Genomic DNA, 26,203 nt, shown 5'->3' with positions numbered 1-26,203 from the left:
TTTATATGATTCAGGTTATTTTGCCTTTTATTGTAACAATTTTATATGCATTTATTATATACCTAACATCAGAAGTAACATAGCATCTCATTTTTCATGTAACCAACAAACATGATTATTAATAAGGTGCAAATAATAATGTGCAAAAGTGCAGGTATCCACCAAGTGCTTTGAGTAGGTGTTATTGTGCTCTGGGCCCATTGTGCCCATTGTGCCCATTGTGCTATGGTTCATCCTACATGGTAGTGTTCCGACACAGCACAGGAAACACCAAGGACCTGAAGCTGTGTGGGACTTGTGCTGGAAATTTGAATAAACAGCAAGTCAGACGTGATCAAAAGAGTAATTTATTATAAGAAAATAGGACATACAGAACACAGCTGTGTGAGAGCTAATGCTCTGAAGCAAAAGCTCTAAAGGAGTAGACTGACTCTGCTCCTTATATCTAAACTTCACACCCAGGAAGGGGTGCTCTGTTATCCTGTTTCCCATTTCCTGCGCTGAACACTCTTGCACATACCAGAAACTCTGTTCGACCAGGACAGACACAGTTTGCTAGTTCCTCTTTATCAACATTAACCACACGGCACATGCAAGGTCACGAAGCAGCTGATTCAGCAGTCGTTTTGTTCACACAATATACAGAGACAGAGTGTGCAGACTAAACTATTTATACAGAATTATAAACAAAGGATTAACATGATTATATATGAATCATTACATATGAATCACACGATAATACATGATCGAATAATATTTTCCATCACAGACTACAAGCACAGAATTCCCTTCCTTGCCTGAGGTGAAGGGGAGGCTTGTGAAAAAGTGAACTGCAAGTTTGCTTTGTTCACATTTCACTGAATATTAGTCAAATCTGAGTCAAATTGAGTCTCTGGTTCGCAAGTCTGACTCAAGTCTCAAGTCTCTGGATACGACTCGGACTCTTATCCAGAGACTCGAGACTTGCCTGTCAAGTCACCATTAGAAAGGTTTTGTTTACTCTCTCTATTTACAGTTAATAGTGTCATTTATTTATGAAGATGCTGATGTACATTCTGAATGACAAAGTCATGGAACAGTACTTGAAACCTAATGGCTTGTTTTGTATCTATGCCAAATTTATCGTCAACACGAGAGCTGAGAAGTGCAAAAAATAATATAAATTAATGTGCATCACTGTCTCAGAACTGACAGGGAAGACACTTGTATGAGATCAGACAGAAAAGAAGTTTTATTCTTCTAGGGGCAGTGGTAGCTCTTTGCTTAAGGTACTTGACTTGTAATTGGAAGGTCACTGGTTAAAGCCCCACCACTGCCAACCGATTTACTTCTGATTGGCCAAAACTAATTAAAATAGCCACTATGGATTAGCTGTACTATGAACGTGAATTGCTGCTATGTTTAACTGAGGGGAGCAGGGATTCATATTCCTGGCAGCAGAACACCACCACCCCACCCTACAAAAACAAAACTACTGGAATTTTGCAAGCATGGTCAAATAGATGGATTTTTTGGAATCCAAGGTTTCCAATTTAATTTGAAGTGCCTGCAATGGTCTTTCAAGTTCAGTCTGAAACAAAAACAAACACCAGTGTCACTGATCAACACACATTTAACTATTAATCTGTTATTTTCAACACTTTTCAACAGCTCAAATGCAACATGTACATGTTTCATATTGTTGCGGTCCTGCGTGTTTGCTCCAGAGCTGGAAGGAGCGAGACGAGTGTGAATGTCCCGTCTCCAGTGACTACCTGCCCTCGAATCTGGTGCTGAGACACAATTTAGTAAAGGAGCGTCAAGTAAGAGCAGTGACCGCATCACAAAGTGAATGTCCAGACCACAAGCAAAAACAGCAGTTTTTCTTCCTGGACGACAAGCAGCTGGTGTGTTTGCAGTGCGTGGCTGAGGGCCATCAAAATCACGACTCCTGCTCCATCATCAAAGCTGCCAAGGATTGCAAAGTAAGAACAAACCGGCTGTTTCATTTTTCTAGCCAGAGGTGCGGTTAGCTTCATTTGTGTCCCTGCCCATTGGCTGTATGTGGACAGCATGACAGCGATTGACAACTGAGCCAAAGTATGTTTGATGCACTGGAGTGGCTGGCTGCAGTAGTTTTGAACATAGCACAAGCCAAACTAACATTTTAATTTAAACACCCAGTTTGTTTTCATCAATTGTATTCTGTCACTTGCAAGTGCTTTCTGCGTTAATATTTCTTACGTTATTTGTCTTTATAGAAGTTATTCAAGGGCTGATGAGTTGACAGCTACAACACTAATATGAGATTTATTGCGCCAGCACGTTATGACAGCTAATTAGGTTAGTGAACTACATTCAATCCTCCTGAGCAGACAGCAGCAGAGGAACGTCGAACCATTCATTAAGCTTAGGGGGTATAACTTTCGGATTGGCATTTATCCGCAAAATGACTAGTTAAACGATAAATAGGGCAAGTGATATAAACCACTAATGTTACATGAGAGCAGTAACAAAAATGGCTTAAAATATAAATGAGGCAAGACACCAAAATTTGATCAAAACTTTTAAAATAATAAAATATAGCACTACAGTTTTCAGTTCAAATGCTTTTTAAAAATCTTTTTTTTTTTTTCCATCAAATAATATTTATTTTCACCCTCATGCAATAATCCCCCTTGGTGATGAATGATAAAATATGATATTTGATTTCATAAAGAGAAAACCATCAAACATCATTAAATCAAAACTGTTCTAATCAAACAACAATTGATTGGCAGTAGGAGAAGTTCCTGTTTAGCGGAGTTGTTGTCTATTCATGATTAAGGTGAAATCATAGAAAGAGGACAACCCAGGAAAACACTACTGTATTAAATTACACTTTATAAATGCTCAGCATTAGACAACCTAATAAAAACTAAGAATAAAATATACAATTGAGCATATACCTTAGCCCTATATTATGATCGCAAACTCCTGTATTATTCATAAGAGGGTGTTATAGTTACAAATACTAGCAAATTAATAACATTTCTGGCCAAGCTACAGTTATTTCATGACATTGTGTGGCTGACTATTGAGGATTACACCCCACTGTGACTAAAGTCAGGAGGAGAGAGGTATAGTGTGTGCTGATGTAGGTGATACAGTTAAGTATCTCTGACTCTAGCTCTGTTCTCCTTTGGACACTTCATACTTTAGTCCTCCCCAGTGTTGACCAGACTTCTCCCTCTGTTTTAGGAGGAGCTGAGCACTTCCCAGAAGCATGCAGATAAGTTACTGGATACATTCAAGAATTTTAAAACCACCTGCGAGAAGATTGTCAAGCACATCCAAGTGGGTCACACAGAAAGCAGTCTGTCATTATCTGCATTGATATCTGCTGCTATTTGCACTTGGTCTATATATGTTGGTCTCTCTGCTCTACACACCTGACTAATGTGTCATCATTGCCTGATAAAGTGTGTTAGAGCAGGAAAAGCATATATTGCATATAATGCATAGCTTTGTGAGGTCCCATGGCAAGAGACTAAAAACTGCTGATCACATAAAACATCCTTTACCTGTTTTCTCAGCATTAGCTGATCACAAATTCCACACAGCTTTACAACATTGTGATCGTCTCCTCCAGTCTCAGCTCTAGCAGACAGAGGAGGAGATAAAGGAGGAATTTGAGAGGCTTCAGTTCCTCAGACATGAGGAGGAGATCAGGATAACTGCACTGAGAGAGGAAGAGAAGGAGAAGGGCCAGAGGATGAAGGAGAAGATTGCACAGGCTGAAGAAGAGTGTAATGTACTGGTCCAGCTGATACAGGAAATAGAAGCCAAAATGGAGGCTGAAGATGTCATGTTTTTACAGGTAGGCTGTTATTGTGTTTTATTGTGTTCTTTTAAACGGTTTCAGAATGAAATTCTAATCTACAATTCCTTCTCTCTAGACCTATCCAGATGCCAGTGAAATGTAAGCTCTAGTAATGGTAGAGATGTTTGTTTTAGTTTATAGTTTATACATTTTATAGTGCATTTTATATAGAGAGAGCAAAGTATAGTGCATTGTGTGTATGCATGTGTTTTCAAAGCTAAGTACACAGTTCCAGATCCAGCGGTGGGTCCTGGAGTGTGCGAGAAGGTGAGGGACATCTGTCCTTATTGTGAGTATATCTGTACAACACCTGGGGAATCTGAGATACAGAGTGTGGGAGAAGATAAGGGAAGTAAACAACTGAAGTGGTACTCTGTACTCTGCTCATTTTGTGTCCAGCTGGTTTTACAAAATCAATGCATATGTTAATTAACTTGTGATCTACATAAACACTCTATATGTCAATGCAACACTGTACTTAGATTAACAGAGTATGTATTAATTTAACACTGGACTTGCATAAATAGTCATTACATAAACAATAATTCAACACTGGAGTTACATAAATACTGTATATGTTATTTCAATAGTTTTTGTAAATGAAAGATTAGCCAGGTTTTAAAGAATTTCACCTTATCTTGTTTTTAGTCTAAATGGTGGGAAGTCAGTAAAAATAAAGTGCCAAAGCAGCCTACAGTAAATCCTATTGTGAGGCAGAGCATTAACTGTAGCACACATATAAGATTAAGTCATTTAGAACTGGGTGTCAAAAAGTGCACAAACTGACCTGAGTCCCTGTAATGATGATCTAATAGAATGTGTAGTATTGTATTGCATATTTAGCGTAGACACAATGAAGATTTAAACAAGGAAATACTAATCAAAAGTTTTAGAACACATTATAATGTTGGTGTTATAATCTTGTATTTCTTTGAAGATCCTGTAACTTTGGACCCAAACATCACAAGTAGAACCATAAGCATCTCTCCAGATCCAAGCAGTCTCATGGGACAAGGCACAACTCAAGACCTCCCCAACACCCCTGAGAGGTTTAGCATTTACCCCATTGTCCTGGGCTCTGAGGGCTTCGACTCTGGCATGCACAGTTGGCTAATAGAGGTCAAGCAGTGTGTAGAGTGGATTATTGTGGTATCAAAGGGATCTGTAAAGAGAAAAAAAAATCTCAAAAGCATCTCCTGCTGAAAGTATGTGCTCTATAGGTCTTCACAATGGTAAATACTCTTGGAACAATCGGATTCCCGCCATGACGTACCAGAGGATCAAAATCCAGTTAAGATGGGAAGCTGGGGAGGTGAAGTTTTTCAGTGATAACAATCCTTGGCTCTTACATAGTTACAAAGATACATTTAGAGAGAAGATCTTTCCTTTCTTCCATAATACACAGGACAAGCCAATAAAGATTTTACCTGCTCAGGGTTCAGAGGAACAGAAAGGGTTTTATTTTAAGCCAGCATGAATCAAATTATCCTTCCATAATGTGACACCTTTTTAAGTCAATATGAAACAGAAATGATCCTATAGTGCGCCACATATTAAGTCAGTGTGAAACAAATTAACTTTCCATAATGTGCCATATTTTTAAATCAGTATGAAACACAAATTATCTTTCTGCAGTGTGCCACATTTTTGTGAGAAACTGGAGATTAGGATAAAGAAATAATGTGTGGAAAGACTTACTATTATCCATTGGTTATGTATTTGGAGCATGAAACCAATCACATTATTATTTTCCCCCCCCCCTGTTGCTCAGCCTTGATGATCAGAAAAATAAGATGTTTTAGAGGCAAACGTCTTTTTCTGTTTTAAATGAAGAATTGTGCACAATATGACCAGGAACAAACTATAAAGATAAAAAATGTACATTTCAGATTATCTTTAATCCGTGGCTCTGCAGCACACCAGCACTCACCAAGCAGCTGCTATGATTTGCCTGCTTCTGATCATCAAGTAAGCAGATCGACCCTCATAAATCTGACACATTAAGATCTGTACGTTTATTTCAAGTCCTTGCTATTTCAGTTTTTTGTGTAAGACATTTAATTTAGAAGCATAATATTGTTTTTGTAAGGGTTGGTACCAGGACAAAGTACCGAGAGAGACCTCGAGTCAGGCACATTACTAATCAGGCTTGATGCCCAACAGCTGGGGTAGATCTATACAAGCCCAGTGACACAGTCACTCAGTGTTGGGTCTTTGCTAAAGTTTTGAGCCAAGCTCCTAGCTGGTAACTCTGGGTATTGAGGTCTGTGAGCCCTTGTGCTACACCTCTCTTCTGCTCTACAAGGGTGTCAGTGTTTTTACACGTCCCCTCCCCTGTCCAGTTTTCCCCTCTCATATCTGTCTCTCTCCCAAGGCTTCCCTTAGCCGTTACAGTTCCTCCCTCTTTTCTGGTTTGTTTGGGAAGTTTTAGTTTGGTTTTCCCAGGGCATCGGTGCTGCCGTTCTTCCCGTGGCGTCCTTGGTTCTCCTTTTTCCCACATTCAGCATGGTGTTTAGTTTTTCCTCTCGTTCTGTTGCCCTCCATTCCTTTGAAGTGTGATATAGGTGCCAGTAGTTTTATAACTGCCACAGTCTAATGGGTGTTTGTTAGCCTTGCAAGAAAGTGGCCGGGGTTCAACTCCCCACCTTTGGTTATTTTCTTTTCTTGTTTTACCTGTTCTATGATCTAACCATTTTGCGCACAAGTCCACCCTCATGGTTGCTCACCCAGTGGGTTCTTGTTGTCATCAGTGGTCTGACCTGGGTTTGAACCACATTAGCTTTTTTAGTTTTCTGATTTTTAGTTTTAAGATATGTTCGTTTAAAAGCATGTATAAAAATATGTTTAAAGTGTTCAACACGCCTTATGTTTTATTATATGGTCAGGTCACATTTCAGTTTTAACAATCGCTTTAAGAGCTCAACATGAATCACGCAGTAGTGGTGCTGGTGGGAGGGGTTGTGAGTGTGACGTATACCAGAGAACATGAAAAGAGAGCACAGACACACATGCACAGAGAGGGCTAGAGAACCAGAACAAAACCACTCCTACAGAACGTAGAGAGCACGTTTCTGTGAGTGAGAATGAAGAGTCTCCTCATCTTTACCCACTTCTGGATCCTCAGGTAAGATATTCTGTTTATTCATTCTTAATATGTCAAGAAATATGAGCAGTTTATGATGTTTTGAGACTTTGTAATAACATTGAAGGAACAGTGGGGTCACTTTGTGGGGTCACTTTGTTTGATTGGCAAATATAATAAACAGTCAACAAAGAAGTAGTTAAAGGTGTTAATATGTTTTTATTTCTACATAACAGAGATTTGTATCTGGAAAGCTCTCGTCTATTGTGCAGCAGTCATGAGCCATCGCTGAATGTAATATATGAAACCTCTTTTGCACTTATAGCTTCTCACCATTTGGTCAACTTCACTGTCAAACTGTCAAGCCAGAGAGTACATATATGGTATAATGCAGTTTCAGTAATGCATAGAGGAGAGGACTGACCACAGACAGGAGGAAGTGTTTAAGATAAAACAACAGAGGGACTACAAAGAAGAGGAAGTGGTGTTACGGGGGAAAAGGAGTGGAAGGGGGAGAGAGAGTTCAACCTTTCAGACTTTTAGAACTACTGAAAAAAGTCTTCAGTCCTTTCGGAGCACAAACTGATGACCAGAATAAATCCAGTGACTAAAGGATGAAGCTCCTCCTCATCTTCAGTTTCTGGCTCTTCTCAGGTCAGAAGTTCAACTCTCCTCAAAGGCTTTTAGAGTATGTTTCCTTTATTATGAGTGTGTGACATGGTTCATAGGTCCAGCACATAGTTTACTTTATTATGAGTGTGTGTGACATGGTTCTTTTGTCCATCTCATAGTTCCAGTTTATTTTGTGCTTTAATTGTAAAAACAATTGTCATGGTTTATTTAGCTGTTTTTGGTTGTGAATGATAAAAAGACACAGATACAGCTACAGCTACAGATTGGATTATTCTAAAAGAGGAAAGTTTAATTTATTATGAGTGTGTGACATGGTCAAAGTTTCACCCTATTTAGAACTGCCCCTATTTATTTAGTTTTTTGTTTTTTAAATAATAATAACATAATTGTTTTTGTGGATGATATGAAGCCCTTGCTTCAGATCACAAGACTCTAAAAGAGGAACTGCATTTTGATTGGCAGGTCGTGTACACTGTGCAGATGTGATTGGCTACACAGGAGGAAGTGTCATCATCAACTGGCATTATGATATCCTTAAGTACATGAATCACACAAAACAGTTTTGCAAGATAAAACAAGGCAAATGCACAGATAAAATCATTCCCCAGATGGTGAACATGTGGGCTGATGAAATAAAATTCATAGTTGTGGATGATACTAAGATTGGAATTTGCTGGGTGGTAATTAGGAACATAAGTAAGCAGGATGCTGGAACCTACAGGTGTGGAGTAGAAGGAGCCTCGAGTTCAGATGTGACACTCAGTGTGAAAGAAGGTGAAAGACTTTATATTGTATTTTCCACTGACATCATTAACTAAATCTTCTAGGTTTGATTTCTCAGACACTTTATTTGCTCAGCTTTGGACAGTTTTACTTTTTTAACCTGATCTTTTACACCCCTGAAAAGTGAGGAAGGGCTTTCTCCCTCTTTCTAGTGCTTTATAACACATAAATTACTCATTGACTCATTTTGTTTGGATGGCAGATCCTTGCTGTGGACAGTTACTCATACAAACAGCTCACCAAGGACAGAACATTACGCTGAACTGTACACATCCAGAGGAGTATAAAAGTGATATCAAGTATGTGCTCAGAGTGGATAATCACAGCATCCGTGCAGTCATTCCTGCTGTCCGACAACCAGAAGGGAAACAGAAGTTTTCCCTTTTGGAACACACACAAGCAAACATGTTTAGTGTGGGAATCAGTGATGTGACAGTGGAGGATGGAGGACTTTACCTGTGTGGCGCTCAGAGACAAAGGGAATCTGTGACCCTATACTTTCCTGTCTTCAGTGAAATACAGCTCCACGTCACATGTGAGAACCTTCACTTCACTTTCAGTGCCATTTTCATGATAAAAAAGTATGCCTGGTAAGATGCCACATTTCACACACCTGTTAAAGGGCTTCAGTTATGGACTCTCATGTTCTGGGACTATGAGTTTAAGATATGACTTTAAACGTCTCTCTCTCTCTCTCTCTCTCTCTCTCTCTCTCTCTCTCTCTCTCTCTCTCTCTCTCTCTCTCTCTCTCTCTAAATCTCTGTAAACAAAGTGCATTGAAAACATTGCACAGTATTTAAAAAAAATATAAGAGTATATAAAGCAAAATTTAGTAAATGCTAAGACAAATTTATTTTGGCCTTTAAAATAATATTTTTCATAGGATTCTCATTAATGTGAATGGATTTTTTAAATGCAAGTGCCACAATATAATCACTGACATACAGTTTAAAACACAAATTTAAATCTAGTGTTTATATATATATGAAAGAAGAATATTCTAGGTTAACTGCAGTGTACTGTAGTAAGAGAGGTAGAGATATTTAAAATTGCAGTAAAGAAACAGAAACTCTACTTTACTACAATTTTGAATATATACAGCAGTAGATATGCAGATTAATGAGGCTGAAAGTAACATTATTACCTTTGGTTTTTAATTAATGGCAATTTGCAAGGGATGAGAGAAATAAAGATAAAAAGACTAGAAAGATAAAGCCAAGAGTGCTTAAGGAAATACACCAAAGAAGTCAGAATATCTATCTCACCTTCTTTAATGAGAGAGAGTGCTGTTTTCTCATGCTCTTCCTCTGCACATTGACTCACTGGGATTCACAAAAGCACAGGACGTAACTTTCAGTTCACCCAGCTGTGTGTTTTGGAAGAGACCTGTATAGCAGAATGAGAAGTGACAGCTCAGTGGACCTACTGTGCTTTAATCTATGTTAAAAAATATGGCAGATGTTCCAGCGGAATATTTTGTTGTTTTGCTGCTGTTGTTGACAGGTGGTGAGTTTATAATAAAATATTTTTGTTCCAGCTGTGTATCTCCCAGGTCTACATCACTCTGTCTTGTCGCTGTCCCTCATTACTGTGTGTGTTGGCGTGGCTCTGCTGCTGACTGGAGCATTAGCACTCGTGCCCTATAAACTGAGATGCAAGAGGACACAAGGTAAAATACACACACACACACACACACACACACACACACACACACACACACACACACACACACACACCCACACACATATACATATACACACACACACACACCCACACACATATACATATACATACACACACACACCCACACACATATACATATACATACACACACACACCCACACACATATACATACATACACACACACACACACACACACACACACCCACACACCCACACACATACATATACACACACACACACACACATATACATACACACACACCCCCACACACATATACATACACACACACACACACACACACACACACACACACACCCACACACACATATACATACATACACACACACCCACACACATACATATACACACACACACACATATACACACACACACACACATACACACACACACACACACACACACACACACACACACACACACATATACATACATACACACACACACACACACACACACACACACACACACACACATATACATACACACACACACACACACACATATACATACACACACACACACACACACACACACGCACACACACACACGCCCTGTTGAGATTATCTCTTCTGTCTCATTTGGTTAATACTAAACACTCCCTGTAATGGAGAGAATGGAACATCAGTACTGATATTGTTTCATTTTTGCAGGCTCAACTGCTAGTTGCCAAACAAGAAAAAACATCACAGTGAGTGAAAATTACTTGATTAAATAAAACATTTAAAATGCATCGATTTGTGTTCACATTGCTAAAGATATTTATTTCAAGCATGTATCTAAGAAGTATGTATCAGAGCTCTACAAAAACAAATAAGTTAAAGATGTTATAATACAGATATCATATTTAGTACATATCAATTTTAAAGGGTCTACTTATTTAGTACATATAAATCTGGTCCACTTTTGATTTTTTAATAGCATTATATTGTCCCATTTATATCATTTTCACTGAAGATATGAAAATAGTCAGAGTAGTGATTGGTGGGATACGTTAGTGACATATTGCAAAAATATAATTTACTGCTGCACATTCAAATGTGGCATAAATATATATATATATATATGACACAAAGGTCAAAAATGAATATCTGCCTACTCATTGGCCATTGTATAATACAAATTATATATTTCCTCTTATTTATTGTTTGATATATTACTGTATGACTTAAACTTGTGATTTGGTTTATTTGATCAATAAAGACAACTTTGATTCTGTAGTTTTCCACCAGTCACAGATTAGATTCTTGTCAACTTTTTCAAAACCTTTTTGAAATTCATGAACTCACACAGATGGAAAACAATTTGGTATTAAAATGGGTTTATATCGGTATAACAGGCATGGCTATAAGGTGATGATAGTTGTGCTTTCTCCACACTTATATGTGTAGCTGCCAGTCCAGAATTGAAACAAGCTATGTGTAATGTGGAGAATCATTAAGAAAACAGAACCCTTAAGAGAACACTGGCCAAATGACAGGAATCACTGGCCAAATGACAGGAAAGTTCAGGCCTCATTTATTCCAGAATGATATAAATGAATCTGTACACTGTGCTGTGGTTTCAGATTGATGGTGATTATGAAAATGATCCAAGTGGATGCCAGAACATCAGCATGGGTTCAATCTGCCAGAGTCTAAACCCCAAAAGCACACTAGCAGATTCACCCTACCAGAGCCTAAACCCCAACACCACCCTAGCAGATTCAATCTACCAGAGCCTAAACCCCAACACAACCCTAGCAGATTCAGTCTACCAGTGACTAAACTCCATCACCAACCAATCAGATTAATTCTACTAGTGCCTAAAACTCTATCCCAACTCATCAAATTCTACCAGAGCCTAAACCCCAGCACCAACCAATCAAATTCTGAAAATCATATCTCAGATGTGTATGTGTATTCTGATGGCCCAATATTCAACATTAGTCAGAATAATACTGGACAGGTAACAGGACTAACAGGACTAACTTTTGTTAGAAAGACACTAACAAAGAGTGAGATTATATATACAGAGGCAAAAGACATAGTTTAATAACAGTAAAGATGTTACAGAACAAGAACTAGGATCCTAGTGGCATCAAGATGTATAACAGCAGTAGCCATAAAATGGCACTTAAACCCCGAACAATCCAGGTCTATTACCTCTGTCATGACCATCTGACTTTCTTCTGCCTTTAGCTGAACCAAAAGTTTCAGTGCAGATCTCAAAGACTAAAGATACTTCCAAGTGAGTTTAATTTCAGGAACAATCAATATTTATAATAAATCTATGTTTTTTTTTAAATCATGGGTCCACAGTGCCACATATTTTTCTTTCAGAAAGTTCTACAAAGTAAAATCATAGGTTTAACATTGTGTTTACTGTGACTCCAAATTTCATAGTGAGCTCAAGTAAGGTGTGGGCAGTTTAAACTGACCTTTTAATTGCAATGTTTTAATTCCTTTTATTTTGGGAATTTGTCCACATCTTTCTTCTTTCTGTTATGTTTATTCCCATTTTCTAATCATCTTTATTGCAGTCAAAATAGTTAAGTACTAATTGTGTTTACTGGTATTTATCAATTTTAGTAGTCTAGCTTTCAAGTTAAAGTAGGAAAGGAATTAAAGTGACTGGACCATGAGGTATGAAACTCCAAGAAATGTCAGATTATTTTAATGATAGTTATCATTGTATACATTTTGAGAAACTGATGGTTAAGGGCCTTGCTTTGCGGCCTAACAGAAGGAATTTGGAAGCTGTGGGGCTTGAACTAGCAACCTTCCAACAACTAACCACTTACCTTAACCACTGAGCTGTTGATTATGCATTGCATGCACGCTCTTGTAAACACAGAAGGGTGCTATCAAGCAGCTGGGCCTAACCTGGCTGAACACATGCAAGCATAAGGCCCACATTTCTTCATATGTTCATTAGTATGAATAATCGTATGAATTAACCAGTAAGATTATTGTAATTGTAATGCATCAGAACTGGATTAGATATATTGTTTCTGTTCCATTTATCCTAATCAATACTAGTTAGTTGCCCAATGCTCTAATAATTTTTTTTTCTTTTTTAAAGACTTAGTTCACCATGAATCTTGTTTGGTTAATTTTGTTTAGTTAAGTTTTTTTTTTTTTTTTTTGCTATAGGTCTATTTTAGTGAATTCAGTACTTTTGGTCATTATTGACATATTCCTCAATTTTCTTTGTGCATTCTCAACTCTGTTATTGCTGTTATTTCAATAAACATCCTGTTAGTTGTAAAGCTTGTGGTTTATGCATGGTGTTTCTCTCTTTGGTGGTGGGGTTTCTACCACTGTAGAAGTCAAGAAGTTTAGGTTTAACCTAATTAACATATTCATTACTTTAATGACTTTAATTTAAATTGATTTTCCCTGCTAAGCAATGCTATTTTCACTGATATAGCTATGAAATGAAAGATTTGAGAAGAGCAAATCCTTTATGTCCGTTCAGCTTCAGCAGAATGGTATCCTACAGGAGATGTTAAAAATACAGCTTAATCTAAAACCAGAACCAGAAGTCTCCACCATCACCATATTTTACATTAACAGAGTGCAGAGTGGCCTTATCACCATAAGTTAAAGCTGTCAGTCTCATGTTGTGTTAATCAAACATGCTGAAAACACTTATTGATGCCAGATATGTGCCCTGCTGCTCAGAACTCCCCACAATGCTCCAGTTAGTCAGGTGGAAGGATCTCCACACTTCTCCAGCCATATGATATAATTCATTAACTCATGCCAAATAGAAGAAGTTCCATTGTTACAACCTGCTCCACTACCAGGGTAAGCTGTAAGACAACCTTCTCCACTACTGGGGGAAGTTGTAACAACTTGGGGTAAGAGGGAGGGTTTAAAAATTGAGACCACACCACAACATTTGCATCTAAATCAGTTTACCTTGAATACATACACATAATCAGTTACTTATTTAGTCATATGATCCTGACACAGGTGTCCAGAAACAATGAAAAACATGTCTTTCTGTATGTACCAACACACATATGCTAGAACTGATACATCTACCATGCTAATGCATCACAGTTCTGCAATTTTATGTTTGATTCTGTTTGGTTCTGTTTAGTTCTGGTTTGATTCAGCTGATTAACAACTGCTGCACCATCTCCAGCACACACTAATAGGATCACATCAGTCATACAATTTCTGTCATCTTGCCTGAAGGACAGGAAGGACAGTTTAAAAGTGAGCCAGTCCATAGTGAGTTCACCGTGGTAGTAATTATAAAGAGCCTTTTATGTTTTAAGATAGAAAATCAGTTTAGATATAGGAAATCTATATTTCCATATACAATTAATTGTTGACATTTTTATCCAAAACATAATTCTGGTGTTCATTCTGGGAAGATCTTCGAGAAGAGCCGCTGCCCCTCAAGATACAGAGGAGCATGCCCCCGACTGGCTCCCGCTACAGCTGTTCCAGGCACCTCCCACTGAAAGGAGGCACAGAGGCAGACCTAGCACCTGCTGGAGGGATTATATCTCACATTAACATCTGGATGAACTACAAAACTACACAGACATTTTAGAAGGTCAGTGCACACTCAGCTTCACATCTCCAGTAGATGGCACCATTTGACAGTGTTTTGTTTTCCATATAGTCAGTGATGCTGGAGGGAGGGGCTGTGAGGTTGAGCCTCTCTGACACAAAGCAGCAAATGAGGTAACAACCACACCAGATAGAGCTGACGACACAGAGACACAGAGATGTACGTATTACCAAGACAAGCTTAATTCTGCAATATCCTACAGTAACAGTACTGCAGGGATTTGAGAACAAAACAGTTCATAATGAAGAGTCTCTTCATCTTCACCCTTTACCTGATCTCAGGTCAGCTATTCTGTATTAATCCCTGTTAATGTGACAGTTAAGGCAAATAAATATAATGCACTTCCTTTACATCTAGAAAATGACTACATCTTTTTTGTGCTGTATTAAAATTTAAGTTCTAAATAAGTTTTAATGTGATGTAAAGAAAATATTTCCTTCTGATTTCCCAGGGCAGTTTAATGTGAGAGAATCTTATTGTGAGGGAATCAGTGAGTGAATGAACAGAGAAAACTTAGTGTGAATGAATCAGTGAGTGAGTACACAGAGGAAACTCAGAGTGTGTATGTCAGTGAATGAGTGAACAGTGGAAGATACAAAGAGAAGGAAGAGTCAGTGCAGTTCCTGTGTTTAGTTTGGGCTCAATGTTTCAACTTATATTCAGTGGATTTACCCAGAAAGGGAGAGAGAGAGAGAGAGAGAGAGAGAGAGAGAGAGAGAGAGAGAGAGAGAGAGAGAGCAGCTAGAAGGGAAGATAATCAGGAAATGTTGTTGCAGTAGCATTTTACATATGTCAGAAAATAAAAATAAAAATACCTCCAGTAATTCAAAACACAACTATGGAATCATCAACTTGCAACACCACATCAACAACAACACCAGTAGACAGCTGACTGAAAGCACTACAGTTAAGTTATAGCTCCTATATGTATAGGAGGCTTTCATGTAACAAAGATGAAGAATACTAGTGGGCACAGTGTGGGTATTTCATGAACAATAGGGAGAGAGAAGTACATAGTCATATATGTCCCTGAATAAACAGTTCAGTGTCCACTACTATTTTAATGGTACAAAGGTATGTAAAGGAATGTTTGCTGATGTAGAGATGTGGTGTGATGAGGTCATTGGTGGTGAGATGTGATGTGATGAGGTCATTGGTGGTGAGATGTGATGTGATGAGGTCATTGGTGGTGAGATGTGATGTGATGAGGTCACTGGTGGTGAGATATGGTGTGATGAGGTCATTGGTGGTGAGATGTGGTGTGATGAGGTCACTGGTGGTGAGATATTATGTAATGAGGTCACTGTTCTGCCCCATCACCAGACCTCAGATGCTTGCTGTGTGTTACCTACTATGACAATAGCGATTGTATGTATCACTCTAGCCTTGCCATGATTCATTCCACTCAAATTAGGGGAGGAGCCTGGGATATAAGGGGTGTTGTATGATTGCTATGACAATAGTGATTGTTTCACTATAGTCTTGTAATGATTCATTCCACTCAAATTAGGGGAGGACCTTGGGCTATTTGGATTGTATATGATCACTATGACAATAGTGATTGTCTGTATCACCCTAGCCTTGTAATGGTTCATTCATTTATATTTAAATTTACATTTACGGCATTTAGCCGTAATTTAGACACTCTTATCCAGAGAGACTTACAAAAGTGGTTTGTCATTTACTCATAGAATATATCCTAGTACAGTACAGTAGTTTAGAATCAAATATACAAATGAACTAGAATACTGTAGAATACAGGGATTAATGCTGATACCTAGAAGTGCAAAATACATAAGGTCTATCTTAAACAATGATAAGTGCTATAAACAATAAGTGCTAGAGTGTGTTAAAGAACATAAACAATATCTTACAATAAGTACTAAATTAGTCAGTCAATATCATTCCATTATAATTAGGGGGAGGAGCCTGGGGTACATGAAGGGTGTATGATCATCTAGGCAGATCAGTTCCAGATTAATCATTGAGTTAGGTCAAGATCTGTTTGTGAGAACAGCTAGAGAGAATTGCTGTTGGAGCTGGTAATGTAAAATCTTTGAGGCTTTGTCCCTACACTTAGGTTGCTCTAAACCTTATACATACTACAGACTGAACCATTTTAAAATAATTTCTGGGGATTACATGTTGCTCTGCTATTTTACTGCACCTGTAAATAAAATGAACATTTCACCAGAACCTGGTAAAGGTGTTTCACTCGACCTCTTTGGAGGGCCTACCGACCTCCCTGCCTGTCTATACACAGGTGACCATGCAACATGTTTGCATGGCCAAGGTGTGTGAGAGATACTGATTGGTGGGAATGGGATCATTTTCATGTAGTGGGGATTGAGGGAGGGGCTTTGGGCTGAGAAAATGGAGATTGGTAAAACAGAAGTCATGATGTTTGGTACTAAGTAAATGTAGATTTAATATGAGATTTTAGTGGTTATTCAGTTAAATTATATTCATTAAACTGCTACAAGGATCTTGGTGTAAGGCTTGATGGTAGGAATTCCAAAACATAACATCTAAAGAAACCTGCATAACAGTACTACACAATTTCATAAATTCTAGATTAGACTACTGCAGATTGGATTAGACTACTGGAGATTATACTACTAAAGTTTATATTAGACTACTGCAGATTGGATTAGACTACTGGAGATTATATTACTAAAGTTTATATTAGGCTACTGCAGATTGGATTAGACTACTGGAGATTATATTACTAAAGTTTATATTAGACTACTGCAGATTATATTAGACTACTGGAGATTATACTACTAAAGATTATATTAGACTACTGAAGATTAGATTAGACTACTGGAGATTATACTACTAAAGATTATATTAGACTACTGCAGATTAGATTAGACTACTAGAGATTATACTACTAAAGATTATATTAGACTACTGCAGATTAGATTAGAGTATTGCAGAATATTTTAGACTACTACAATATCTTGCCATCCTACTGTCTCTTTAGCCTTCAGTATCTTTATCAGAAGAGGGTTAGGGAATCAGAGCATATAAACCTAGTGCTTAGTTACCTTAAGTGTCTGTTCTACAGTGTTGTAATTACCGCTAGGACACAGGTACATATCCATCCAAGTCTTTATTAGTTTCACAGTTCAGACAAGGAATGTAGGAATGGTTCTTAGAGAATAATGCAGGGTTGGCTTTAGTGACCAGAAGATCACTAGGCAGAGAGTAGTAAAACAAATCCAGGGTAAGAAATGGTAGCCCAGGGAGTACTGAAGGGCTAGGAGGAAGGCATCAACAAAAGAACACTCTCGATATACATACTAAGATGGCAATACTTAGCAAAGAGGTCAGGGTGGAGGGAATCTATATAAAAGGACAGAGAGTGATTAATAGGAAGAAACAGGTGTCACACATTAGTACTCAGGAGATGGTTATATACTTGGTCAGGGAGTCTCCCTGGAGTGGGAGAATCTGCGTGTGGCAAACCTAGTGGGCTGGGCAGAATTCATAACAGAATCCCCACTCCAACAGGTGGCTCCAGATGACCAAAAACGAACAACCCTCGGCTGGCCCCAGCCCCTGGGGCTGGGATGATCTGGATGGGTGTCATAAAAATCAGAGATTAATGAGCGGTCCAGTATGTTCCCGGGAGGCAGCAACAATTGTTGCTCTGGCCAAAACCCCTCCCGATCGATGATGTATTGCTATTGCAGGTGACCCCTTCCCCTGCGGGAATCCAGGATCTCTCGCCCTAAATAGGCAGGCTGGGCATATATATCCAGAGGAGCAGGGGGAATCTGCAGACAAAGGGCTGTAGTGCACTGGTTTCTGTAAGAAGACATGGAATGTAGGATTGATACGATAGCGTGAAGGGATCTGTGATGATAAGAAACTGGGTAGATTCTTCTGAGCACCTTAGCATTCTATATACTTTTTAAACATATCACACAGTTCCGTTGATGATATTTGAAGTTCATATGACACAATCTGTTGATATCTTATACTGTAAGCATGTTTTAAAAGGCCATTTAAAAAGGACAGACATGATTGTTGTGAAAACTTACCAAAAACACTGGCTAATGGTTGCACGTAGACAGCTGGAAATCGTTAAGCAGGTTGTTTAATGTAAAGAAATTACCTGAAGGTCAATATTAATTTAAAAATTATTATTATTATTATTATTATTATTATTATTATTATTATTATTATTAATAATAATAATAATAATCATCATATTCATAGTAATAATAATAATAATAATCATCATCATCATCATCATCATCAGGAACAACAGTCTACAGGACAACATCATCAGCATCAGGGGAAGAGACATCACCAACATCCATATACACAACCATATCAACAGCACCAGGAGCACAGACCTCATTGGGAACAACAATCTACCAGAGCATATCAACAGCACCAGGTACACATACATCACCAGCAACAGTCTACGGAACATCATCAGCATCACTGGAACAGATATCACCAACATCTATATACACAACCATATCAACAGCACCAGGAGCACAGACCTCAACAACAACAGCCTACAGGGCAATACCAACATCCCCAGGAGCACAAACCTCATATGGAACAACAGTCTACCAGACCATATCAGCAGCACCTGGAACACAGACCTCATCACAAACAACAGTCTACATGACAACATCAACAGCGTCAGGGAAAGAGACATCACCCACATCGATATACATGGCCATATCAACAGCAATCAGTTCTAATGAAGGATATTTTAGTAAGAACTCAACCATAGCTCACCCTTTCATTATAGTCATGGGAGAAGACATTTCACTCTTTCAGTTCAATGGCTTCACAAAGTAGGGCATAAATAACTATTCTCTGATCCTCACTAGCTTCTACATTTAATCTACATTTAGACAAATATCCATTTGCAATCCCATTTAGACAAATCTAGCCTCAGATCTCACTATGTTGATATTTATCTAACAAAAAGTGCCGAATACCAAGTGTAGAGTGTATCAACCAGGTGAGAAATATAGAAACCAGGTTAAAAGTGCAGATGTAGTTCAGCCAGGTATTTTTTTCTTAAATGCATTTTGCCTTCAGGTTCCTCTGTCATAATCATTGCATTTGTGTTTATGTGTGTGTGTGTGTGTGTGTGTGTGTGTGTGTGTGTGTGTGTGTGAGTGTGTGTGTGTGTGTGTATCTTTGCTGCTGATTGCAGGATCTACAAAATAAAACGCTACAACATGCAAGGTATAATTCAATGTGCGAGGAACACTTATATAGTTATGTAACAAACATAAATGTAACAAACCTGCTAATTCACCAACAGGGTTTGACGACTCGGATACATTATTATTATTATTATTATTATTATTATTATTACCCTAAGACAGTGTTATATTCTTGAGATTGAATTTTGATTTTCTTTTGACATTATTTAATCACTAATGAAGGTCTTTATTCTGAATATTATTTTGCATTTGTAGGATCACCCTGTTTATCACACAAGAGAGATAAGAGAGATATAGAAAGCACAGATGAAGCAAGTAGTAGGCACACACAGATATAGATATATATGTGTATATGTGTGTGTATATGTATCTAAGTATAAAAATATCAATGTATGTATGTATATTATGTATGTATATTTCTGGATGTGTTTTTTATTCTAAGAGTTTGTCTCTTTCCTCAGATTTCCCAACCTGACTATGAGGAGGTTAAAGATCCTGAGTCCAGTGAAAACCGTGAAACTGCTCCAATTTACTTTACTGTCCATGTACCCACAAACTCCTCTGATTCCACAAACACTATATATGCCACTGCCAGGCTACCCACCATCCTGTCTGACCCCACAATCACTATGTATTCCATTGTACAGTTACCTACAATCCCTCCTGACCTCCAAAACACTGTGTACACAGTTGCACAGTTACCAGTAATCTACTCCATCCCCCCAAACACCGTGCACACCACAGCACACTTTCCCACAATCCCTTCCAACCCCCCAAGCATTGTGTATGCCACTGTACACTTCCCCACAATACCCTTAAACCCTCCAAACGTTGTGTTTGTAAATATACACTTATCCACAATCCCCCCAGACCCCGCAAATACTGTGTACACAGCTAATCGGTTACCCACAATCCCCTCTAACCTCCCAAACACTGTGTAAACAGCTGTACAGTTACCAAAAATCCCCCCTGACACCCCAAAAATTGTGTACACAGTTACACAGTTAACTACAGTTTTCTCTGAACCCCCAAATTCCCATGATACCCTAAACACTGTATATGCCACTGCACAGTTACCCACAAATCTCTCTGATCGCACAAATGCTTCACAGTTACCAATAAATCCCCCTGAGCCACCAACCACTCTGGCACAACTGAGAAATTTGGAATTCAAATGTTTAGCACAGTTCAGCTTTGTACACATGTGTTGCAGCATATTCAAGAAGTTGATGTAAAGAAACTATAATTGTTTTTCAAAGCAGATCTCCTAATAACATTTTTAAAGCTGCGATTGCTGCAATTTAACATCACAACATTCAAATTTATTAAAAAAACTATTATTATTATCAATAATAATTAGGGTGGGGGGGCATACTCCTCTGGCTGACAACCGACACACAATAACAACAATATATATATATATATATATATATATATATATATATATATATATATATATATATATATATATATATATATATATAAAGAACAGAATAAGTAGTGATAGAAAAATAATAATAAAAATAAAGAAATAAGCAATGAATGTCTATTCCGGTTTTCTAGAAGTCCTGGTCTGGTTTTGATAGTGTGTGTGTCTGATATACATCTTGCATGATAATGTCTGTCAAGGGTAACAGAGAAATAGATAGCTGGGTGGTGTCGGGGGCTACAGTAGGGTGGCATCAGGGGGTGGTGGGAGGAGCCATGGCAACTGACACAGACTGAGGCTCAGTAACAACAAGACATCACTAGTTGGTGTGCCTCAGCTGAAAGAGAGACTAGATTATTAGACATGTCCAGGTACAAAGGTGTGTAAATTAGGGAACTATAATGTGCAATGATGGACTACGGAAGCTATAGCTATGGCAGCACAGCTAAGAGGATAGAACCAGAAACAAACACAGGCATGAGGACACCCTGAAACATCAGAACTCAGCTGCTCACAGTCAACAAACCTGACAAAAAAAGGTGACAGCATCATAACATCCCAGTTTACCATAACTCTCAATACCCATGGACCCCCAAATCTATACCTTTACCTAAGATGGGAAGTATTTAATAAAATGCCTGACTGTACAGATAGGCTTAGCCTTAAATATTGAGACTGTGTTTGAGTCATGAAAATTTACAGGAATGTTATTTCGTAGTATGGAAGTTTTATAGAAAAAGGCTCTGCCCCCTGCAGTAGATTTGCTTATTCTTGGTACTAGTAAAGAGCCTGCACCTTTTTATCTAAGCAGATATGGCAGGTCATAATGCACTAACCATTTGCTAAGATACTGTGGGGCAAGGCCATTCAGTGCTTTGTAGATCATTAGAAGTATTTTATAATCAATATGAGATTTTACCGGGAGCCAGTGTAATATAGCTTAAATAGGAGTAGTGTGATCAAACTTTCTAGTTCTAGTAAGTACTGTAGTCCTGTCTTGAAGTGGTAACTGCATGGACTAGCTTTTCTGCATTATATGAAGAGAGTATGTTCCTAATCTTTACAATGTTCCTGAGGTGGAGAAAGGCGGTCCCAGAAATATTACTTACATGAGCTTCAAATGAGAGACTGGGATCCATAATCACTACAAGACCTTTAACTGTTAAAGAAGATGTGATTTGAAGACCATTGAGGTTGTTTATGTCATTAAAGAGTAATTTATGTCATTAGACAGTAATGTATGTCATTCGAGAGTAATTTATGTCATTAGAGAGTAATGTAAGTAATTAGAGAGTGAGGTCCTAGCTGTGTGGGGCCTAATAGAAGCACTTCTGTTTTGTCAGGATTAAGTGAGAGAAATGTTCTCATCATACAGCGTCTGATGTTCTCAATATGTTCAGTTCATGTGCTTGTTTTTTACTCATGTGCTGCAGTTATACAGAATGGTTGGAAAAGCAGTCTTAGGTAATAGCTTAATTGGCTGGAATGACACTTAAGTAGTGGTAGCTACTAATTTGTTTAGTTTACTCTCTTCCATTTACTGACGTAATATTTTGTACTTTCCACTGTATTCTTAAGTGACAAAACATTTATTTCTGCCTACTGCTGTTCTCTCAGTTCCATTCAGTCAATAATGTTAAACATTACTAAACATTTATAAGGTCTCATTAAAAGAATTTTATATACCTGATATAAAGTGAAACACAGTAATGTCTTAGTAATGCATTACTAACATCTATTAAACAGTACTAAACATCTATAAGGTCTCATTCAAAGAATGAATATACCTGATGTAAAGTGAAACACAGTAATGTCTTAGTAATGCATTACTAACATCTATTAAACATTACTAAACATCTATAAGGTCTCATTAAAAGAATTAATATACCTGATGTAAAGTAAAACACAGTAATGTCTTAGTAATGCACTAGTACAGCATAGGAATGGAAGGTATACTTGTTACAGAGTAAAAGGCAGACTGTGTGATCATTCAATACACTGTATGTTATTGTATTTTGGTTTATTCGCCGCATTATGTCAGTTCTGTTAATCTTACTCAAAACGTATATCCAAAATTTCAAATTAATTTAATATTATACAGCTACAGGCATGAACAATTTGAATATACAATTTCAGACAATTCAATTTTTAATCACTTTTGCAATATTACATTTAAGTTTTACTTAAACAAGTAGTTAATTAACTTATGAAAGTGTTTTAACAGATTGATATCAGAAACTAAACAGAAAACTGCTTGTGAATATCCTTCACTAGCCTTCCTAGAGGACTGTGTCTGCAATATTTTCCCAGCCAGAAAGTCCACTCTATTCATTTAAGATGTTCCACTAAAATACTTTCTGTTTGATTGCTCCTGAGTCTCCTTTATAATGATGTACAGGTTATTAACTCTTTAAAATGCATTACAAAGTGTTATAACACTCATGCTATAACATTTTTGTCACAAAAGAATTAAACATAGTTCATTATAAATGAATTATGAGGCATTGTGGAAGTTTATAATTATGCTTACAAAGCAGTATTACCAAGTTACAAAGAGTTATAACTGCATTTAAAATGGCTTATAAATACAGACTTCATATAAAGTCTTACTGAATTATTTTAAGATATAATAACTTTAATTACTCTACAAAGTGTTGAAAAAACTATAGAGCATAGGAATAAATCATTTTTACCTTGTATTTATGTCAAAAGTAGCTCTCATCAATCACAGTAAACTCAGTTCGACACCAACACGCTGTACTTTTTCACTGATGAATTTTTGCACACATTGTGTAAACACTGCCATCCTGGATAGTGTTTGTGAACTGCTAGCTATGCCGCCACTGATCATGCCAACTTGTCTTAGTTGAAGACCCTGGGCAAATCTGAGATAAAATAACTGTGGTTATGTAATCAAATGAAGAATATATGATTCAGTTGTTTTGCAGTAAACTTTATCTACTTTAACATGTACCTTCCACTCCTAAAGTGGTGCTCAAAAATTGAACCCTTTAGAAATTTCTGTATAAATACCTAAAACATCAACAGATTTTCACATAAGTCATAAAAGCCAATAAAAATAACCCAATTAAACAAAATCAGATAAAAAATATAGTACATAGTCATTTATTTAATAATGGAAGCCTTGATATTACATGGCAAATATATGCAAACCTCTAAGATAAACAGTTAATTTGAAGGTGAAATCAGTGGGCAGCCAAAAAAAGGCCCTGACACACAAGTCGTTCTAACAAAGAATAATGGAAGAAGTGGTACCTCAGTGGTTAAGGCAACGTTGGCCGAGTGTCGATGGGCGGGAAGCAGGACGCACAGACTCCCTTGACGTAGTGGACCATTTAATGACATAAAACACGAACGATAATGGCGGCACTCACACATAGGGACAATGGTGAACATGAATATACAAACAGTTTAAACACTAACAGTGACATAAGTAACGACAACGATAATAGTAAACAACATCAACACTAAAAATGACAGAAATACGAACAATGACATTAATAACGACCAACGCTGAGGCACACACAAGTGGGGGTTTAAATAGACAGACAAGCACCTAACATGTAACAGTCTGTGCCAGGCTAAGGCCCTCTCTGGCCAACAGAGGGAGGCCTCGAATCAGGCACACTACTAATCAGGCTTGATGCCCAACAGCTGTGCTAGATCTATATAAGCCCAGTGTTGGGTCTTTGCTAAAGTTTTGAGCCAAGCTCCTAGCCGGTAACTCTGAGGTCTGTGAGCCCCTGTGCCACACCTCACTTCTGCTCTGCAAGGGTGTCTGTGTTTTTATATGTCCCTGCTCTTCTCCAGTTTTCCCCTCTCAAGTCTGTCTCTCTCCTGAGGCTCCCCTTAACCACTAAAGTTCCTCCCTGTTTTCTGGTTTTGTTTGGGAAGTTTTAGTTGGGTTTTCCCCATCTGGGCTGCCATTCTTCCCGTGGCATCCTTGGTTCTCCCTTTTCCCATGCTCGGCATGGTGTTTAGATTTTCCTCTAGATTTGTCATCCTCCATTCCTTTGAAGGGCGATATATACGGAGGTAGTTTTATAGCTGCCACAGTCTAGCGGGTATTTGTTCGCCTTGCAACAAAGTGGCTGGGGTTCAACTCCCCACCTTTGGTTATTTACTTTTCTTTTTTTACCTGTTATAAGATCTAACTGTTTTACACATGGACCCCCATCATTAAAGTATGGTAACTCACCCAGTAGACTGTTGGTGTCATTACCTATTGGCCCTGGGTTCAAGCCCCATTACATAACCTCAACCCCTGCACAGGTGTGTGGCTACAAACAAGGGTGTTCTGTGACAGGTGCTCAACTTGTAATTGGAAGGTTGCCAGTTTAAGCTCCTCCACTGTCCCAATGCAAGGCCATTAACCCTCAAGTTGTGTTCAGTCATAATTGTAAGTTGCTTTGGATAAAAGCATCTGCTAAATGTCAAAGAAGAATAAAATTTAGGTCAAAGTCCTGACCTTAATCCAATCAAAATGTGAAAGGACTTGAAATGAACAGTTCATGTGAGGAAACCCTCCAACACCCCAGAGTTAAAGCTGTTCTATACAATGGAATTGGCTAAAATTCCTCCCAGCTGATGTGCGGGACTGATCAACAATTACTGCAAATGTGACAGTTATTGCTGCACAAGGATCATGTCAGATGTTGAAACAAAGGTTCATATACTTTTAAATTTCCTCAAATAAATAAAGAACCAGTAATATAATATTATAATAATATTTTTGTCTCATTTAATTTGGTTTTCTTTACGTACTATTAGGACTTGTGTGAAAATCTAATTACATCATAGGTCAAATTTATGCAGAAATATACAAAATTCTTAAGAGTTCACACAAACTCAATCTGCCTTAGGTTCACTATACAGGAGAATAATTGCAGACTGTTGCTTATCTGTTATAGTGCAAGTCATATTCTCAGTGTAGCA

The 26,203-nt window shown here is 37.9% G+C and overlaps 2 protein-coding genes across 4 annotated transcripts; both read left to right on the top strand.

The window, feature by feature from the left end:
- The first annotated feature begins 239 nt into the window (after positions 1-239).
- LOC113582840 (E3 ubiquitin-protein ligase TRIM39-like) lies at positions 240-5,105 on the top strand. Its single transcript, XM_027018847.2, has 6 exons — positions 240-323; positions 1,707-1,964; positions 3,220-3,315; positions 3,623-3,929; positions 4,059-4,130; positions 4,779-5,105. Exons 1-6 carry the CDS (start codon positions 240-242, stop codon positions 5,042-5,044), a joined length of 1,083 nt encoding a protein of 360 aa, XP_026874648.2. The 3' UTR covers positions 5,045-5,105.
- Positions 5,106-6,690: 1,585 nt separating this feature from the next.
- On the top strand, positions 6,691-13,292 carry LOC113582853 (polymeric immunoglobulin receptor-like). 3 transcript variants are annotated; one of them, XM_027018868.2, is made up of 7 exons: positions 6,691-6,965; positions 7,249-7,611; positions 8,019-8,330; positions 8,542-8,874; positions 9,877-10,008; positions 10,696-10,733; positions 11,610-13,292. In XM_027018868.2, exons 3-7 carry the CDS (start codon positions 8,099-8,101, stop codon positions 11,802-11,804), a joined length of 930 nt encoding a protein of 309 aa, XP_026874669.2. In that variant the 5' UTR covers positions 6,691-6,965; positions 7,249-7,611; positions 8,019-8,098; the 3' UTR covers positions 11,805-13,292. The 3 variants fall into 3 exon arrangements, 2 of the variants coding, with proteins under 2 accessions (XP_026874669.2, XP_026874668.2); XM_027018867.2 differs by having other exon boundaries at positions 6,694-6,965; positions 7,249-7,577; XR_004777024.1 differs by having other exon boundaries at positions 6,774-6,965; positions 7,249-7,577; positions 8,542-8,929.
- Positions 13,293-26,203: the final 12,911 nt, after the last annotated feature.

Source organism: Electrophorus electricus, chromosome 16 (genome assembly GCF_013358815.1).
Source record: "Electrophorus electricus isolate fEleEle1 chromosome 16, fEleEle1.pri, whole genome shotgun sequence".
NCBI lineage: Eukaryota > Metazoa > Chordata > Actinopteri > Gymnotiformes > Gymnotidae > Electrophorus > Electrophorus electricus.
The sequence above is the reverse complement of the archived record's forward strand: the minus strand, read 5'-3'. Positions and strand labels throughout refer to the sequence as shown.

Bases quoted from the DNA above. Each gene is read 5' to 3' on its own strand.
- LOC113582840 (XM_027018847.2), top strand. From the start codon at position 240: ATGGTAGTGTTCCGACACAGCACAGGAAACACCAAGGACCTGAAGCTG. The intron at 1,965-3,219 runs GTAAGAACAAAC...CCTCTGTTTTAG, and splicing joins AAGCTGCCAAGGATTGCAAA to GAGGAGCTGAGCACTTCCCA. The intron at 3,316-3,622 runs GTGGGTCACACA...TCTCAGCTCTAG, and splicing joins AGATTGTCAAGCACATCCAA to CAGACAGAGGAGGAGATAAA.
- LOC113582853 (XM_027018867.2), top strand. From the start codon at position 7,538: ATGAAGCTCCTCCTCATCTTCAGTTTCTGGCTCTTCTCAG. The intron at 8,875-9,876 runs GTGAGAACCTTC...TTTTTGTTCCAG, and splicing joins AATACAGCTCCACGTCACAT to CTGTGTATCTCCCAGGTCTA. The intron at 10,009-10,695 runs GTAAAATACACA...TCATTTTTGCAG, and splicing joins GAGATGCAAGAGGACACAAG to GCTCAACTGCTAGTTGCCAA.